Raw genomic sequence first — 20,797 nt, forward strand, 5'->3', positions numbered from 1 at the left:
TTTTCCTGCACGTATGAGAACATTTCAATCAATGTCTGTCTGCTCGGTGGACAAAAAGCAAATATTTTGAGAAAAAGCATTGATGGAGTTCTGGGACGAATGCATTTACAAGCATTAGGTTGTGTTTTTTTCTTTTTTGATTGCACTCAGATTAAAAACTTCCTTTCATTCATTCTGTAATAATTATCAGGTCAGCCAGCATCGTTGTTGTGCTTTATACCTCATGCACAAACTCCACGGCCTTGAAGTTTCACAGAAAACTGATGTTCATAGAGTTACTCATTACCCCACACACCATTTTAATAGCAGTGACTCACACTGTGACACCCAGTGTTTCAGCTAAATTCACTGCATCATATACATGTCCCTAAAATCCAAATGAATGGGCTTACAGTTGAGCTGTTTGCTCTAAAAGCTGTTTAAATCTACACAGCTGAGTGTTGATCACGTTCATTTTTTTAAAGAGCTATGGTTTTAGCAACCTGAAGGAAAATTACTGTGTGGTGGGTATTTTATATTATTTGCATACATACATGTTTTGACTTGTTTAAATGTGAGGGTTTTTTAGGCCTTGAGGATATTAATGGGCAAATATATTGTTAATGACTACAGATGCCTGGCCCTCTGTAAGCCTTGTTCTGCCAGAGGCTTCATCCTGTTAAAAGGGAGTTTTTCCTTCCCACTGTCGCCAGAGCACATGCTTGCGCTTGGAACATTTGATTGTTGTTTTTTTTCTCCGTATTATTATTCTTTACTTTGGGGCGACTGTGGTTGCGATTTGGTGCTACATAAATAAAACTGAATTGAATTGAACTGGATCACTAGTTTTTTTCCCCCAGCAGCCTGGAAGCTTTGAAACATAATTTGAACATCCGTGTGTGAAAATGAAAATGTAACTGAACACTTAGATTGCTAATATTCAGGCCTGGGAATTTATTTCAACAATGTGTGCAGACTGGAAAAAGAAGAAAAGCACAAACTGCTCTACAGTGTACCCACAGTGTATCTTAAGTCTATGTCCAAAATTAAGTCTCTACTAATGTCCATTAATCTTTGATTTTATAATCCACGCTGGTGAATGAATAATGGAAAGTCAAATATCATAAGGTGAAAGCCATCTGTAAACCAGCCAGAGGTGTTGGGATGCAGGTCATTTGGGAAACCCAGCTTGCCAAACCCATCAGTCAAATTCATAGGAGCAAAGTTCCATCTCTCCTTTGTAGGAGCATGACTGCACTATGACAAAGCATCGCGGGTAGTGGGTCCGTTTCTTTGAAATGACTCAACCAGGAGGTACTTCCCCACATGGTCAGGCCTGATGTGCAACACCGGGAGCTTTTCTTTATGGCCAACAGCTCTACTAAAATAAAACATTCACACACACACATACACACACAAAGAGAGGCAGACTGCCAGCCAGTCAGCATGAGCGTCCTAGCAGGAGAAAATGCAGTTTGTGTTTTTGATGGATGAAAGTACCATGCAGAGAGAGAGCGAGAGAGAGAGAGAGCGTGCATATATTTGCAAATGCTTGACACATCAGTGTTGACAAAACAAGTCATGTGACGGCCGCGAAGATGGCGCAGCTTAGGGTATATTGCAGTTTTCTCTGTATTTTCTTGCACCAACTCGGCAGTTTGGACCGGTGATCAAATATCGCGACCTATTACCTACTAATTACCGAGCGATCCCGCGCGTTCACGCTGGGCAGCCCTCTGTGGACGAGACAGACTTGAGCGGATGAAACACGAGGAAAGAAGAGAAGCACAAAGAAAATAAATAAATAAGCTTCGAGGAAAACGAATCTCTCCGTTACAGCTGAAATGCGACTGCAATAAAAAAAAAAAAACGAGGAAAAAATTCTTTTGTGGAGAACAAAAAAACCGCTCACCCCGTGCGCGTGCGTATATGCGCGCGTGTGTGCGTTACATTAGGTGGACACCGAGACTGCATCAGACTAGAGACACACGCCGGGACATAATAGAGCTGAGATATCGAGGCTTTGATGGTCCTTCCTCCCCCCTTCTACACACAAACGTCAGGATACTGATTCCGGTCGAGACATGTAGTCCCATGTATGAGCAACCAGGATAATTTGTAGCCTTCAGCTCTCATTTTAGCAGCATCATCTCACGATATCGACATAATGTGGCTTGCTCTACTGAGGGGAAAATAACCAAATATGTGGATACCTACTGAAGAGGAGAAAATCGGAGTTGGTGAGTCGACAACACCTTTTTTTATGCTAATTAACGATGTTTGGTTTCTAGTTTTGTTTTCTTTTTTTAAAAAAAACTTGACTTTATTCATTCAGCCTCGCGATGACAGTTTTTACAAGAGAAAACACCCAAATTTTGTTCTTCGAAATCCCGCATTGGCTTTGCAGCCTGATCCCCCCCCCATACTATTAAGCCCATTACATCAAATGAAAAACACAGACTTATAATGGCTGATATACACGCACAGTGCCTGCATAGAAAGGGGAAATTGCGTGGGATGATACAGCCTGCAACCAGCCACCTTAAAGATGCCATCACGGTCTACACAACCGCAGGCGGCGCGTTAAATGCGCTCCCACTCGTTAGTTTGGTGGTTTTATATATATATGTAAAAATGCGTCAATGTAGCGGTTTAGCCTTTTCTTCTTCTGAGCGCGTGCAATGGGGGGAGAGCGCAGTTCGTGTTGAAACCACGAGGGGGCATCGTGACTGCGTCCCTCCAACAGGTGTAGGCTGGAGTGAAGCTGAAGTCTACCTGTAGACAAAAAAAAAAAAAAAAAAAAATCCAATAAAACAACAACTGACCTGCTGCTGCCGCAGCGACAGGGACTGCAAAGTACCACTCTTTACATTTTCTGTGTGTGTGTGTACTTTTATCCCGAGATCCCAACTGTGTAAATGTGTGAGCAGCTTCCTGGGCTCATGACAACATTTTATGGAGGAAAAAAAGCGAGCGTTTGATAACCAATGGAGGCAAAATATGCCGTCATAAGATCCCGGAAGGTGTTTATAAATTGACTGTTGAGTCCCGAAGTGACTATAGCGAGAATACACTATAGAGGGTTTTCATTAGGGGAATGAGTCATGTCCAGATGCTCTGCTGCTTCTTATACTTGCAGGGCTACTCGTGCTGACTCGCACATGATACCCCCTCTCCCCCCGCCTCATACACACGCCCACACATATACACTTTCTTTGGAGGCATTGCGTTGGTCATGATGGTTTCAGAAAGACCGCAGGCGGAGAACCCCAAGCGGCAGCCCTACCATAACATCGCCACTTCCAGCTGCTGCATCTAATCGTCCCCGTGTTCTTCCATCCTTGCGTCCATCGCAGAAATCACTGCAGTACTTTTCCAAGCGCAAACATGTAGGGGGGGGGGGGTGTTTTAACAGGCGGAGGAGAAGGTAGTTTTGTGCTGGTGGGGGGGAAGCAACAGTTCGGCGCAGCCTCCGCGCCAGTCAGTGCGGAGTGACCTGACGCTGTCCGTGGTGCTGAAATCTGGAGATGACGCTGTCCACGGTGCTGAAATGCGGGGAAGCAGAGCCGCCGTGTACCTACTCAGTACACACTGTACCTTGTGAAGGCTGAACACATCACTCCGGTGAAAATCCCCCCTCTGCCTCAGACAACATGCTGGCTCGCGAGGTTCAGTATTTCTCCGGTATTACTGCAGATGAAGCCCACGCTGCTGAACTGTTGCGATAAATGGTAATACAGCCCCAAAAAGCCTGCTATCAGTCCCTCTCCTGCCTCATCTGTGGTGTTAGTGGCACCATTTTGCATTTTACCCCTATCTTCTTCCCTTATTATGTCACTGCGTGTAATATTTTCTCATATTACCCATATTACCATGCGCAGATATGAAACAGAAATGTGGTCCGTCAGCAGCCACCCGGGCCTTTCTTTTTCCTGTTATCTTCACAGGCTCCATTTAAAAGGAGGCAGCTGAAGACCCCTCATGAAACGTTAATGGCTTTCTTAGAATCCTGGCCTATGCATTGTTTGGTTTTTGTTTGTGTTTATGTCGGAGATATTTGTTTCTATATCTGCTAGTGCTGTTTACCCTTACTTTAAAATGGCCAGTGTATATTATTATAATGCACAGTTATGTTTATAATAATTTACCTTGTTTTTCAGATAGGAATTAGTTCGCAGTTTGTAAAAAATAGCTAAAAATACAAGTCATTATGCTAAAACATTGTGATATAACATAACTCTGAGGATGTGAGGAGTTAAAAATAACACAATAAGAGAATATTGAAATGATTGCTGTTAAATCACAAGCCTAAAATTAGTTTTCTTGAAATCTTTTCTTCCTACAAGCTGAAAATGTTCTTTTTCTTGCACACAAATGAGTCACTGATGGATTTTTCTCATATAGGCAGCAATATTCCTTTACACTTTAATTGGAAAGAGCTCAGACTGCAAGTCAGTACCTGCCCACATGAGAAATGAATCAGATGTCTTCATCTGTGGCTACATGGATGTGGCTCAGATGCAAAGCACCAAATAGTCAAGCAGTCAAGGCCATCATCTGAAACAGACAACTTTAGGATCAAATGTTTTCATGACAGAATAAAAGACAGAGGTAATGTTCAGCTGACAGTGGGATTACAGGCATTCGCCCGAAGTAGCATTTCTCCAGTTTCATCCATAATTCCTCTCATCTGCAGTGAAAAGTTTAGCAAGCTTGATCCAGCGAGCGTTTCGTGGTTTCATCACGGCCACAGGATCAGTGTGTTCATTATTACGTTTCCTTTCTTGTCCCTTTGCCAACTTGTCACTAGCGCAATAAAAATAGGTATTGTTAACGGTGTGACAGTCGTGTACACCGGCATTTAAAAGTTACACACGCTCCTGCAGTTGGGTGGCATGGCTAGATTTCTGGGACACTAATTTGGAAGCAGATATAGTGAAATGCTCCTCTGCCTCTGTGGCAGAAAGCGCTTGGTTGGCAAGACTTCGGTGCAGTAATGTGTCTCAGCAAGTGAATGTGTATTCAAGTCGTGCTGAACTCCATGACTCAGTGGGCGAAGCCCAAAGACCATTGTGTAATTTTTAACTTACCAGAGATCTGGGACAGGACTATTCAATCCAGGAAAGCAGGACTTTCATAGTGTGCATACTCACACTGTATTACTTAAAGGATGGTTAAAGGATGCACTCACTAAGCAATTCAGAATCAGTTCTACCTGTTATGGCTCACTGGAACTAAAAGGGAAAAGGAAACACATGTAAATAAGTTCACTCCATCACTGCAGCGTAGATGAGCACAGTGTCCTCTTTGATAAAGCATTTCTCACTACAGTGGTGCCATTAGCACTCAGTTGTTTGAAAATACAGCAGACAATTTATAATCCATAACAGTGTTTACTGTTGTACTGGCAGGTTTTTGATGGCATCACCACCTTCTCTGCAGAATATTTCTCCCCTGCGGGCCATCGTGCAGTTAGGTGCTGTATGTGTCTATCACTACTTCTCAAGCAAGGCCATATGGCTCTGTTTAAAACTTCACTGTATTACATATAGCAGTGAAACATTTTTCAGGACATGACAGCAACAGTCAGTGTTTACACTGGAAGCAATACAAGCATCTCCTTCGTCTGTTGTACAAAGGGAAAATTGATTTTATTTCAGAGATAGACATGTCTTGGGAGTAACAGGAAAGAGAAGGGTAGACAAGGAAAACAGGTCAAAGACGAGACTTAAACAAACGCACAATAGACTGATGCTAAACAAGAGTGTAGAGTAAAATATTTTCATGTACGGAGTGCATATGCTGTCATCTCAGCTAGTAATGATAGCCGATAAACATTAAATGTGACTTACTGTTTCTTAACACAAACAGCAACACTGAGGAAACTAATAAATTCTACACACAGCATCCGTATTCCTGGGAATGTGCACAATTTCATATAAAAATATCTGTTCATCAGTTTAGAAATGAAAAAAACTCTTTCGATTGATAAAGGCAAAATCTAAATAAAAGGAAACTTTCAATCATTGTTTGTACAGTTTGTATTGCATTTTTTCACAACACATTTTTCTTTCTGGTCTCTTTCTAGGTCTGTTAATGTTTAGTTATTTTTATCATAATTCTGTTTTTTCTACAAAACTAGTAGAAATGGATTTGGGTATTTTAACCTTCCTGAAGTTTCAGACTTGGTGGAAAATTGTTCATTTAACATGTGTAAACATATCCAGTGTATTATTACAATGAATTTATTGCAGCAAGAGTTACATTTGCTTGCATTAAACAAGTCTATCCTTTCTATTAACCTGGATTTACACCTCTTCATTAGTATCGGCATTTGCTGTTCTGATGCAGATCTGATACATGACAAACTTTTTGACTTGAGCAAAGTGTTTGTGGTGCTATAATTCTCTCTTTTAACACTGTGGAGATGTGGATGGGTTGGAAGTTTGGGGTTCTCAATTGCCACATTTATATGCAATCATTGCTTGAAAGACCCTTTTACACTGCATCACTACAGGATTGAGTCAAGGGGGACTTTGGTGTTCACTCATGCAGTCAGCTTACTATTTCAAAAACCACACTGAGTCTGTTCCCACATTCTCTGATTATATTAGCCTTTTTCCTACACACCATTGGTGGCAGCACTGCTGGTGAAAAGCAGTGAGTTAGAAAGTAATGGCCCGACAGAGGAAAAGTGTGACTGAGTCTCACGATTCTCACGATGGCGTGATTCATATTCTCCAATTTGAGTCTACTCCCCCTCGGTGATTCTCTGTAGTAGGTGACCAGTGTGATGCTTGACGGCTATAACGCTGGAACTTTTTGCATAAGATAATACGAGGATAGTGAGGTGTTTATGATGAAGGCTGGGTGCTGTCATAGAAACCCTACGGCAGCTTTCTCTGTGCCAACACAGAATACTGGACTCTTAAAAGCTTTGCCACTTTGAGTTTGTATTTTTGCCTGTTGATGCAATACAGTAAGCATGTATATGCGTCTGTGCGGTTCTCTTTCTAACTTAGATTGAATTCATTATTCTGGAAAATTGCTGCATTTACACTTTCTGAATGAATGATAAAGCCATGAGCTCATTTTCATTCATTTGCTGCTGATTATAAATTATTTATGAAAATCCTTTTTGCACTTTCACTCAGCTCTGAAAGTCACAACCTAGAAGCTAGACTCAAAAAGCTAAACTTTCAGAAAGATGTGTTTAAGAGCGGACAAATAAATGAAACCAGGTGGCACTTATGGAAGAATCAACATGTATTTATGTCATACATGGAACAATGTAGGTGAGAGGACAGCAGGAGTCTCCTGCTGTGCTCAATCCCCATAATTCCTTCCAATGATTTACTGGTTACACAATAGCAGCCCTCAGATGCCGTGTGGATCATGAATTCAACTAAATAGAGGGACAGTCTGGGCTGGTTTACTGTTGCTGAGTAGAAAATGTTTGCTTTTTGCCAAAATTTTCTACTCCCTGTCCCGTCATTCCTTCCAACATCCTACGTTCAACATGTCGAAGTCTGAAGCTGAATTTTGTTGGTTATGTTTTGAAGATATGCTAATGCTCCGCAGCTCTTAGGCACAATGAAACAAGTGTGTGTCTGCGTGTTTACACAGCTTGGAGGTTTTGTGAGGGAGGACTTTGAAAATATGAGCCTGCGTTCTGTGCCCAGCTCTCTCAAACATGACAATCTCATCTTGTTCTGACGTGGCCTCTGCTGAAGAGTTTTCAGATGCTGTGAGTGCAGGTTTTGCAATTCAAATGAAATCGAGTCCATTAAAGAATAGGACTCTGAAATAGGAAATACTTAGCCCTGACTGGAGGCAGAACGGAAAAGGTGACAAGGATGCTCTTTGAGTCTGCCCATCTCTCTTCCTAATACATCTGAACTCTAGTGCAATGCAGCATCCATAAGCTTGCCATTTTAAAATGCCCTGATCCTGCAGCAGTTACAGTGAAGAAAGCCCTCCAGTTTGTGATGATCTGTTGCCATAGTTACCCGAGCACAGGAACCGAGCGCTCGCTATCCTCAAACAGGCAACGGAGCTGAGCTCAAGCTCCTCCTTCCCTTCCTCCCCCTCACTGGTTCCCCTGGCTAGTTCATTAGCATAATGATTCACGCCAAACTCTCCTTGAAGGGCCACCATTTGTAGGTTTTTAAAATCATCAGCGGAGTGCCGTCATTATTAAACAAGTTTGCCTTTACTGGGGCTTGTATACTGTTTGTTTCGTGGCTCATATTGCCGAGCTGCAGTGCTGCAGAGACAAAATCCAGCTCCAGAGCTGATGCAATTTTAAGGCCTTCACTGTGGCTTCTTCTCCCCAAAGAATAATCATGTCATCAGCGTTTGAGTCAGTGGCTGTTACTGAGGCTGGTACAGCAAAAAAAGCAGGTGGCATGAAAGATTTTTGCTAATAAGAACTTGTGATAAATCACAGTTTAGCCATATTACTTAGCAGTTTGTGTGGGCTCTATTTTTGGGGATAGTTCAATTAACTTAACATTAGAAAAAATCAGGTCGCTTAAGAATTAATTGCCTATTAAAATGACTACCCACTTCAGGGTGGGAGCTTGTTTACAGTTCGCTAAGCAGTGCTTCCTGTGTGACACTGTGTTTAGATGTTTGCATTAAACAGCTTATTAAAACGATGCATTGACTGCCCCGATACAACCCCAAAATACATGCTGTGTGAAGACATGACAGTGAAGAGGGATGCTCCCTGCTCAATCAGAGGCCACAAAAATGAAAGCAAGCATAGATCTTAATCTGTGATGTGACTTTTATTAATAGCATTTACATAAAAAGTGCTGTATGGCTAAATGCTTTTTCATGACTTGGTATCTAATCATTTGTTTCGTTCTTTTTTTGTTCTGCACAGTAATCTGCAACTTCCGGTCACCAATATGTCAGGCGTTGGTCCTGGAGATTGGGGAAACTGTACAGATCCTGGAAAAGAGTGAAGGTAAAATCAGCCTGGTCTCTTGTGTCAACTCTGATTGTATAATGGAGCTTATTCCTTTTCAGTTATCTAAACTAGTTTATTATTACGTGCTTTTATTGGTTTTGCTGTTTACTTTTTACAAGTCTGTTCAGAATGAGTAATGTCACTACTTTTTGGGCCAAATAAACAAAAAAAAAAAACCCACTATCTGGTGGTATGAAATAAAACAATATTACACTGCCAAAATAAATTTAAAAGAAGATGCTAACTGTGTAAAGGTTGTGAAGCACACTTTACTTTGTCTTTTTCTAAGGAGTTGTTTGGTTCCAGACGGATTTCCTATTTCCCTGTACCAATTGTGCTTTTCTAATTAAAAACAAATAAATAGTAATAACTCAGAAGCTTATCTTTTAGAGACTGCAGTGACATAGTTGGCGGGAATTTGACTCATACCCTTGATGCGGTCTTAACCCTTAATCTGGTTAATCAGGTGATTAACCAGATATGGTAGCTTGATTTTCCACAAAACAGTGAAAAAAAATTTGCAAAATAGTACAAAAAGCTTTTTATAATACCTTCCAAAAACTCTGGAGCTGACATTTTGAATTTCCAACTATTTCAGTTAGTGCCCTATAAAGGCTTAAATGATAAAAAGAGTTAGCACCCTGTGTAAATCTTAAAGACACTAGTACTTTTGAACAGATTGACTTGCAAACCAGTAACTACGATAACATCAAATGTAAAAATTGTATCATAGCCACATTATTTCTATTACTAGTAAAAGATTCTGTGACTCTGGAGAAATCTCTTTACATTAAAATGAAAAATATTGAAAACCTATATTCAGTGACTCCAAATCTGTCATTGGAAAACCTTCAATACACCGTGAAAACCAATAAACTGTCTCAGTTTGTAAACTGGCATGTTAGCCTTTAAATGATTCACAAATCTCTGCATTTTGTTTTTATTTACATTAAACAACTTATTACCATTTTTTGAAAGATGGTTGTATAACTGATATTGTTTGAGTCTACAAAGCAACTAATCAAATGCATCAGAATGCCTAGCCTAGTTAACTGCACGCTAATAATGCTGAGCTAGCCTGCTAGTTTAGATATTATTGTCATAGGTTTGTTTACTATTTCATGGGAATTACATTGACTATTTAGTATCCAGACCATGAGTTAAAACATTTCACCTTGAAACTCTTCAAAACAATGGGGACACACAGCAGAATGGAGACTTGAAAGATTAACATTTTATTATATTATTGTTATTTTTTGTGAGGGTGAACCTTTCTCATGTGAATTTTCCTCTTTCTTTAGGCTGGTACAGAGGGTTTTCTACCAAGAAGCCTTCTATCAAGGTAATTAGAGCATCTTTAATCACTTTTAATAGTGTGTTGATTTCCATACCTTCACTATTCTGCATTGAAATTAGGTCAGCATAAGGCATTGTAAGACTCATATTTTTATTTGCATACAAAGGCAAAAAGACACTGTTAGCAGTCGATGTGTTATATCTCTGCAAGTGTGGGCTCCTTTCACAATGCAGCACTTTTCAAAGACTGCAGACTAGTAAAGTTAAGATTATATCAGAGAAATCAAGTGTCATGAACACATTTATAAAAATGGCTGCCCTGCAATAGAATGTGATCTCCACACGAGGCTTTTATCAAAGCCTTAATCGTTTTTTGTGAATGATAATGCGATATGAGAGACGTGCACCACCAGAAATAACCGTGTCTAGACAACAAAGACCTTAATGGCTGATGAACTTATCGAATATGGCTTTGATTTGACAAAAATAGAAGATTCCTGACCCGTATTTTTCAGAGGTGCTTTCAAAAAGACACATTTTAACCAAGATGTTCTGACTTTATGGTGCAGTGATATGACATCCTCAACATTTTATTCACAAATAAAGAATATATGATGATGAGAAAAGAAAAGGTGCAATAGAGATATGTTCTATGTGCATTATATGCCTGTGCTTTTAAATATGGCACTAAAATATGCACCGCTTCTGGCTTCCATGAGCAGAATTCTGTGGACGATTCAAATTGTTTTTTCCTTTCAACCAGCAGATGGTGCAGTTATTAACCTCATTTTACCAAAACAAGCTATTTAAAAAATACTAATAACTTCAGTTTAATTCTAATCCATATCACAGATAGCTTACACGGAAGAAGTGCAAATAGAAAGAAAGTTCAGCTGAAAGGCGAGACGTAGAGGCCAAATCTAAAAGTCTTAGTTCTCTGTTTAGAGTCTGTTCCTGTGGCATCATTATTAAGATAAATCCTCTGCTATGTGCTCAGTAGGAAGAGGCTGTAGATGCACCACAGTTAGCGCCATCACAGCTGAGAGAGATCAATAGCTGCACTAATTCAATACTACATGGTTAACATATATCTGCCTCCCATAGAGCATAGAAGTGTTCAGCAAGCATCATTGCTCACCACAGCACAGCAGTGTGGAAACTCATTGTGCTAACAGCAGATATCTAAATGTTGCCTAAATGTTGCATATTCATAATAAAAGCAATGCCATCAGAAGCAAAACACCAAATATGCTGTTAGAAAGATAAAAGCCGAGGGTAATTTTTGCAATTCATTGTGTCTCAGTTTGTTTTAAAATGAAGTGTCAGAAGCTTAAGTAATATGCAGTGTTGCTGGAGTGTTTTAAAGAAAGCACAAATGCTGTCCAGTCCTGGTAAATGTAGGTGTTAGTGGCTACATGCTGTCCTTCTCTACTCTCATCAGCTATTTACAGTTCTTACTAACACCCCTCCATTTTGTTATGTACTCCACTGCCCACGTTCATTCGCCCCCATACTCTCTCCGAGCTGAGAGAATTACTTGTGCTCACTGTGGCCAATTCTTCACATCTGGTAGATTACAATAAGAAATATGAACTGCAAGGGTGGCAGCCGGCACCACTCAGTCTCTCGTGCCCTTCTGCTGCTAAGCCAACACACAATAGGTAGCCTGCACTTTGCTCTGCCTCCTGTCTCTGCACTTTTTTTTCTCCATTCTTTTGCACAGGAACTCTAAACACACAGCAGAAAATGTCAAAATACATGTGAAGCAATTATTACACTTCTCTCAGCATATAATGTTTTGCTAGCAAAAAAATGAATAAAAACATTTCCAGTTGCTGCAGCTAACACGGTCTAGGATAGACTACCTAATAACACAAACATAACACAATAGTTTTGGTCACATGGTGCTGGAGAATTAGACGTGTAATCCTGTCACACCCAATAACATCGTTGCTCTGTCCTCCATCCACAGGGTATTTTCCCAGTCAGCTATGTCCACTTGAAGAAATCTACAGTGACAAACAGAGGGTAAGCTGTATGATTAAGTGTTTTTATTCAAGCATGTGCAGCATCATAAGTAGAGCACAGAATGTCAGTCTCAAATCTGATTTTCAAACTGCACCACAGGGTGTCCACTCTAGCTGATAGCATTCTTGTCCCAAAATAGGAACTCATCAGGACGGCTTTCCCTTGCAAATGAAACAGAATGAAGCATTATAACTGATATCAGAAACATAACTTTACTTTATGTAAAGGCCGTAAATATCTCCAGTCACCAGCCACTTCATTAGTTGCACCTTGCTGGTGTTGAGTTGTATCCCCTTTTGCTTTAATTCTTTGTGGCATGGTTTTTACAGCTGGAGACATTTCTCTGAGATTTTGATCCATGTTGACATGATAGCATCACACACTTAATAGAGATTTTTCAGCTGCACACCCATGATGTGCATCTCCTGTTTCACCACCTCTCTGCTTGATTGAGGTTTGGTGACTGTGGAGGTCATTTGAGTAGAGTGAACTCAATGTCAAGTTCAAGAAACTGGTTCTAGATTATTTGAACTTGACACGGCACAACATCCTGCTGGATCAGCCATCAGAAGATGGCTACACTATGGATGTGGAAAGCAAAAAGGTAACAAAGTATCTCAGGTGTGATGTGACATTTAAACTTTATTCAGCTTGGTACTGAGGTGTACCAAGAGAATACACCCATTACCATTATGCCTCCAACAACAACCTGAGTTGTTGTTAAGAGATTTTTACATTTACTTACTTTGATAACCTTTATTTTGCTTAAGTATAATTTCTTGTGAGAACATGATGTGCCTGTAACCTACAGATTAAGGAACAGAAGCATGCGTAAGGAAGTTACAAAGTCACACACGCTCAGGCAGAGACAGTTCCAACCTGAAGCTGATATGACAAAAGATACTAGTTCCTCTTGTCTTATGGATAACGGCCACTCATGCGATAACCATATCTAGAGATGTTTTTCTATTACATATGCTCCACCTAGAGATGCTGTGTAATCTATTCTCTGCTATAAAATAAAGAACGGACTGAGGCTCTGCGCGACTTGCCTGTGTCTTGCCACGCAGTAAGCCTCGCGCGTGTACACGAAATAAACTGAGTTTGTGTTTCTTGCTTCTCTAAGGTTTTTCCTTTGACAAAGGTACAACATGCTTTCACATATTTAGGCTAAATTATGATCCTACCATCTGAACATCACAGCAGAAATGACTCATCAGACCAGGCAACAGTTTTCCAATGATGTCCAATTTTGGTGAGCCTGTGTGAATTGCAGCTTCAGTTTCCTGTTCCTAACTCACAGGAGTGGCACCCGATGTGGTTTTCTTTTGCTGCTGTAGCCCATTTGCTTCAACGTGTGATGTGTTGTGCATTCGAGAGATGCTCGTCTGCTTTGGTTGTAACACAAGTGATTATGTGAGTTACTGTTGCCTTCCTATCAGCTCCAAGCAGTCTGGCCATTCGCCTCTGACCTCTGGCTTCCACTAGGCATTTTCTCCCAGAAAACTGCCGCTCGCTGAATATTTTATCTTTTTCAGATCATTCTCTGTAAACCTCAGAGATGGGTGTGTGGGAAAGTTGCAGTAGATCAGCACTTTCTGAAATACTCAGAGCGGCCTGTCTAGCACCAACAGCCATGTCACATTAAAAGCCACTTAAATCCCTTTTTCCCCATTCTTCATCTTGATCATGTCCATATGTCTAAATGCATTATGTTGATACCATTGGCTGGTTAGATATTTGATGTAACAAGGAGTTAATACAGGCATAACACAAGTGAGCGTATTTTCCTGATCAACTCTTTAGAAAAGCAGACATGTTTGTGACAAAAGTAGAACTGATGTGGTTGCCTTAAGTATTTTTTATGCATTTTTTTCACAGCCAGTAGAGGTTAGAAATAAAGCAATGCCACATATTTCACAAATCAAAGCTTAGCAACATTTCACTCAGTGTACGTCAATAGTATTGCAGTGTTTTGCATATTTTCCCTGAGCTGTTAAATAAATGTGATCAAACCACACCCAAACAGTCCTGTTGAGCAAGATTAGCGGAGCTAAATTATACATCTTGTAATAGCACAGGCCCTCGAGGCCCTCGAGCCCCTCAAGACACAAATGCTGTAAACCATTTTAAGATACTCAGACCACAGCTATATTGTTAGCAACAGCTGCAGTTGCAAAAAAGTTCCCCTCTTTGTAATTAGGATGCATACATATCAAACTATAAAAGCATAACTATTTCTTCCCTTTGCTGTTTGCTTGTCAGTGCACGTGGTCTTGAATCCCTACACAATTTTCACTGTAAGAGTCCAATTGAGAGTCTAATTTAGTCTTTTTATTAACAGCGGGTGGCTTTAAGGAGTTGATCTGCTAGTAAATAAAACTAATTATGTTTTTTGGACTGCTTTGTGGCATAATTGGATTTATAGAGTTTTCTCCATCAGTAAGAGATAAAGTGTATTGTTTTGGAAACAATCATTATGATAATTATGGTGCTTTTTACGCTCATTCAACCTAATGTGGAGCATTTCTAAAGGTATGCATAGCGTGTCAGAGACTGGTAGATTTATATTGGCAAGCCCTTCTGCCAGTGTCAATCCCAATAGCTTCGCTAAGATTAGGGTGAGGGAACACCTTTTGGATAAAAGAAACATGTCATCATGTGTAAATGACTTTTTTATGTTTAAGTTGACACAGTTAAAGTAAAATCCTTTGCAGTACTGAGAATTTTATTTAGAAGGGCAAGTGCTGCTCCAAATACACTGCTGTTGATGTTATGTACAACATCAGCAGCAGTGATCCATCACCATCAACATCAGGCCTTTATTGAGACATACTGCTGGATGACAAGAGGGTGATATGTTTGTTTTTACTGTTCAGAACTATTGGCGCTGATAGAGTTGATGGAGCTTTCTTTCTCTCATTACACAGCCAGTGTGATACTGATTAATCAACTGATCAATGTCAGTGGATGCAGATCCCTCCCTCCTTTGCCATCTAATTTTGCTTCACCACTGATTAGTGACAATCCCATCGTCTGGAGAATTACCACCTGACAGCTGCTGACATGCATGCACACATACACACACACACACAGTATACACTGCAGTCCTCTACATGCATCTGGTAACAATAGTCGGCCATGGGTGTGCGGGGCCAGAATGGAACAGAGAAAAACAGGCAGAAGAGCTCTTTATCTGTAGCTCAGCATGGATCAGGAGTTTGCTCTTACATCACCATCCTCCATTTGAGTTACCACATAGCAGGAGAACTCTCATTTTCACTGAAACAATTAAAAGTACAGGCTTCAAAATTGACATTATTATACTTCCTCGCTCCAGGAGGTGCAGTTTGGGAAATCTGCTTTGCTGTCTCATGGAGTTAATGAGCTGACACACCTACTGCATCTGTGTAGTTCTCCCAAAGCATCCCCGCCACAGACAATCACCCCCACTCACTGTGCAACGAATGGAGATGCCTGCATTGTTCCAAAATGTTATACAGTATAAAAGTTGGAAGCCAGAGCTTCACAAGCAAAGTGCAAAGCACCACAAGAGATCTAACCTTTGCTTTAATGTTTCCCCATGAATGTGGTCACACAGGAAGGATGAGTGTTCTGCTTTGTTTTGGCAAGCTCCACCCCGTTTCCTAACTGCATTCAGAGAATAATTACATAATTCCTCATTGAAACAGTTATATGGATGTATAACTGTGACCTCACCCATCTCTAAGCTAATCTGGAGACAGCTGGGAGTGGGAAATACCATTAAATTAAGTTTCAGTGTGATACCAACACCAGGATCTCCAGTATCCATACTGATATTATAATTTAAATCGGATAGTGCACATTAGAAATACTGTATGTTATTTGAAGTAACCTACTTCAGAATATTTTATATGGTTTAATGAATAACACCAAAGAATTTGTTAAAAGAGACCCATGGTAAGTGAACCCTCTTTCAATTCTAAGATTTTGCATATCAGGACATAATAAAAATCATGTGGTCCTTGGCGGGTCTTACAATAAATATAACCTGAGATGAGCTAGAAAAACATGTCATATTACTTTGTGTTATTATTTATTCCAACAAAAATTAAGCCAAAATCCATAAATAGCATGTAAAAACTAAGTACTCCCTTACTGCTAGGTTAAGTAGCTAGGTGCAGCTACTCAAATGCACTTTATTCACTAATCATCAGCAAATGTAGTCGCCTGTAAAAAGCAGGTAAGTTTTCTGGTTTGGAGCATTCAGATGTGTATTGACACAGTGCCAGGGAGGAAAGGTATCAGCAATGATCTTAAAGAGGCAACCGTTGCTACTCATCAGTGTGGGAAGGGGTATAAGGCCATTTCCAAGCAGTATAAAGTCCATAATGGTACAGTGAGGAAGAAGAAAGCATTCATAAAAGCTGCTCATTGTCTCAGGAGTGAAAGTCCAAGCAAATTCACCCCAGTGTCAGACCATATTTAAGTATGGCTTGCTTAGAAGGGTTTCCAAGAGAAAGTCTCTTCTCTCTAAAAGGACATGGCAGCACAGCTTATGTTTGCAAAGCTGCATCTTAGCAAACCACAAGACTTCTGGAAGAATGTCATTTGGACAGACAAGACCAAAGTGGAGATGTTTGGCCATAATGCACAGGATTTGGACTCGTTTTGCAGCCACAAAATCTGAGTATGTTGCAGTCATTGAGTATACCATGAACTCCTCTGTAGCAGGACAATGATCCCAAGCACAGCAGCAAACCTACAAAAGAACAGCTGAAAAAGAAAACTATATGTTGAAAACACAGTTTCATGCTAAATACAACATTTTCATTATGTAGCTTTTCTAAAATAAAGAGGCAAATGCTGCAATTTTAAGACGAGTCTTCATATTGTGTAGTATGAATATGTTTTTGTACCAGTTGTATTGATGCTTCAGGGATTGATTTGAAATTCATGTTTTTTCGCTGTAGGCTGTGCGAGACGGTGGTACCCCTCGAGGACCCTATTATCACAGAGACCACCTCCACACTGCAGGAATGGGGCGTTTTGTGGAAGCAGCTCTATGTGGTCAGTGGCAGTATATTACAGTACATCTTGCTTATATCAAAACAAACCACCAAGCAATAAATGTGCGTGTGGATCTGAGATTACTAAGATTTCCAAGGGATTTGACAAAACAGCTTTTGCAAAGAAAATGCATCCACCGTTGCTTCATTTGCATTCCCCTAAGTAGTTTGATGGAATCATGTTTTCTTTCCTGCTCACAATTCAACACCTGGTAAAAAAAGGTTTGCCGACAGGAGTAGTGATTCGCTAGAAATATAGTCCAGCGACATCTCCTTAAGATATTTCTCCACTCCATGTCATTCTGACTGTCACCCTGTATTTTCATGTACTATCTATGTAGAACAGAGATGGTGGTTGGACACAGATAATGGCCTACAGACCTGTCGTATGCAATTTCATGCTGTGTCATTCTGCCATTTATTGATCTTGGCCTGCCTCTCACCGTTTCTTAAGATCCACCACCTTCACTCAGCCTTTACTTTGCCGGGCAAAAAGTGATTACTGGAAACCTAAAGCATCCTTAATCCTGCTAAGTGTCGAGGGGGCAGGCAGAAGTGGTTGGTAGGGTTTTGAGTTCGGGAGCTGAGTGGCTATGTTGCAGAACAGGCAGCGAGTTTTTACATAACCTCTCACTGAGGACTGCTCATGCTCTGAGCAACTAAGCAGCCTCCGGCATTGGAGTGGTGATGTAACTTCCTCTGAAGCTCGACTAATATGAAGCCCTGATTTAACAGTGCTGGTTTTGGTGCTCACCCCCCTGTAGGATGCGGCATTGGCTAGATGTTGATACATTTCACCTTATTGTTGCCAATTAGAATTCATGGTATTACTTCAGGGAGCAATGGCCTAAGCATAGCTGTGTATCCATTATAATGCACGTAATTAGCCCTGCAGAATAGCGGTCTGAAAGGGCTCATCAACCCTGACAAAAATCTTTGTTTTCAGCAGCTACCAGCCTTTGAAAGCATGTAGTGTTTATCCTCATTAAATTTATATTGGCATTGTAGTGGTGTTTAATCTTTGCATTTATGTAAACAAACCTGGGTGGTTATGTGGGCTTGTCATACCATTAGGGAGAACAGAGAATGCCTGAATTAAAACTGTTGTTCTTGGTCCGTGAGAGATGGTGATGAAATTCATTACTGTGATGAGGTCAAAGCAGACTTGTGAGGGAACTGTATTTTTTTCGTTTCATTAACAAAACCAGTGGGCTTGAAACTCAGTTGCAACACATATTGTTCTGCAGCTTGCACGGGCTGGCAGAGGCCTGGATTCAAAGCATGATTTTGTCTTGATCTCCTGTTTGGCCTGAATGTAAAATGAAATCACTGAATTCTTATTTCAGACCCATGGAGAGACAGTTTTTAATCTTTTTTGCCTTCTTTAAATACAGAAACACAAGGTAGATCTATTCCATAAACTGCGCCATGTGATGAACGAGCTCATTGACCTTCGTCGGCAGCTGATCCAGGGTCACCTCGCCCAAGACCAGACTCGCGAGATCAAGCGCCACATCACCGTACGGCTTGACTGGGGCAATGAGTGAGTAACACTCACACTGAGTGCACTGAGATTAAGAGAGTGGGTTAAGTGAAGTCATGCTATAAAGCAAACATTTGTTTCAAACTATTGGCCACCAAAGAATAAAAAAAAAAAAAAAATGACACTGGAGAGATCTGCCACAGTGGATGAGTGGGTGTGTAAGAGCATTGCTGTGATGTAATTTTATGGTCATTTAGCAGATGAGTGAATCTGAAGCAGCTTAAAGTCAATGCAAATCCCCCCGGAGGAACTGTAAAGCCATATTCTTACTGTTGCCAGTTTCAAACCCCTTCCAACTGAGCTGTGACAGGCATCCATAACAGAAATAATGATGCGAGGGCTTCAGTTCAGCCGAGGAAGAGCTCTAGGTGGAGGGAAAATCTGTCAGTTTAAAAACAGATTTAGAGATTTTTGGACATAAAATTCACTTTAAACAACTTTACTTGGTCAATATTTGTGCATATCGTGCTTGGAATCAAATATACAAACTCTTAAAGTATGGAGTCATTTATCATGCACGTTGAGGTCAGTACGGTGTGGTGCATGCTGATCTGCGAGCTGCAGTGATCTAATTTCATGGTCAAAAGATCATCGCGGCGCAGAGAGTGCTTCACGAGTTAAGGCTGCACAGTTTTGCTTAAGTCAAGAGTTACAGTATGAGATACAACCACATGAGACAACTGTACCTGGCAACAGAGTACAATTATTCCAGTACTGTTCTTAACCCCTTTAGTGGGTTACTATAATGCAAACTCATGTTGAGTGGTTAAGTACCATTCAAACCCATAAATCCTCGTTCTACTACGGGTTTCCAGGGATGACAGAAATGTCTTACTGAGCTGTTGGAATAAAATGATCTAATAATGTCTGCTGGATGTGGTGCTGTAGCCTTAAAAAATAAACTTTTTTTTATTCTGTGTGGGTGATACACCAACCTGTACACAGTATATGCTTTATTTGGGTTAAAACGGTTAAGTGCAGGTGTTTTTCTTGTGTACTTTTGCTCCAGTACATTTCCCAGGAAAGTATTGTTCTCTTAAATACTGTATATATTTATGTCAGCTAATCAAGATTCACGTGAGGAAAATAAGCTGCTAAATCTGTAACAAATCAGGATTTTTCAGTCTCTTAGCAATTGCTATTTAGTGTTCCCGAGTATGTTTTGTTTGGATTTATTCGTGAGCTTTATATGGTTTTATACTGACTATTATTATGCTAAATTTCAGGTAAATTTTAACTTAATGAAAATTGTGGAGTAAGTGGTGTGCACTGGTTTGACTTCTGAAAGGGGGGTCATGCCAGGAAGAGTTTCAGAATCACTGTTATTAAGGAATGTTTGAAGATTTTATTATGGTGATATGACACCTTTGTTTCATTTGAGCTAAAAACTATAACGTGTTTTTTCCCCCTCTGTTTTTCTTTACTCACACCGAATCCCTCTCCCATCAGACACCTTGGCTTAGACCTTGTTCCCAGGAAAGAGTTTGAAATGGTGGATCCGGATCAGATCAGCGTATCAGAGCTATACAAACTGGTATGTTGGCTGGAAATATTGTTGAACCAATTCACGCTGTACAAACACATCCCTTTAATTATTAAACAGAATAAGTCAGTGCAGTGCATTTGTATTCTTTGGATGATAAAATGCAATTAAATGTGTCCCTGCAGCATGCATAAACTATATATGTAGGCATGACTCACTGTCTTGCACTCGATCCTTTTTTACCTACCGAGCGCTTTTTTTTTTGCCATTGCACACGCTGCTTTTCCATATAGGATTGTGTTGTTGTAGTGATGTGAGAATGTACCGATTATCAAATCATCCATAGCAAGGTGACTCACCAGAGACTGCACGATTCAGCTGTTGGAGCTGCGTCATGTGACTTCTTCTTTATGCTTATCTTACAGCCATATTGAATGTGT

At 40.4% G+C, this 20,797-nt stretch overlaps 1 protein-coding gene across 3 annotated transcripts in view; it reads left to right on the forward strand.

Moving 5' to 3' along the window:
* Nucleotides 1-1,494: 1,494 nt before the first annotated feature.
* The window catches only part of LOC100699720 (dedicator of cytokinesis protein 3), a 53,073-nt gene continuing 33,770 nt past the window's right edge, over nucleotides 1,495-20,797 (forward strand). For 2 of the 3 annotated variants that reach the window (XM_025901888.1, XM_013275471.3), the window contains exons 1-7: nucleotides 1,495-2,219; nucleotides 8,870-8,953; nucleotides 10,258-10,298; nucleotides 12,225-12,280; nucleotides 17,236-17,332; nucleotides 18,726-18,874; nucleotides 20,324-20,408. In XM_025901888.1, the coding sequence (XP_025757673.1) occupies nucleotides 2,183-2,219; nucleotides 8,870-8,953; nucleotides 10,258-10,298; nucleotides 12,225-12,280; nucleotides 17,236-17,332; nucleotides 18,726-18,874; nucleotides 20,324-20,408 (549 nt within the window). In that variant the 5' untranslated portion in view covers nucleotides 1,495-2,182. The remainder of the gene's footprint in view (nucleotides 2,220-8,869; nucleotides 8,954-10,257; nucleotides 10,299-12,224; nucleotides 12,281-17,235; nucleotides 17,333-18,725; nucleotides 18,875-20,323; nucleotides 20,409-20,797) is intronic. The other variant, XM_013275466.3, reaches the window with a different exon arrangement.

Source organism: Oreochromis niloticus, linkage group LG20, assembly GCF_001858045.2.
Source record: "Oreochromis niloticus isolate F11D_XX linkage group LG20, O_niloticus_UMD_NMBU, whole genome shotgun sequence".
In the NCBI taxonomy this organism is placed as follows: domain Eukaryota; kingdom Metazoa; phylum Chordata; class Actinopteri; order Cichliformes; family Cichlidae; genus Oreochromis; species Oreochromis niloticus.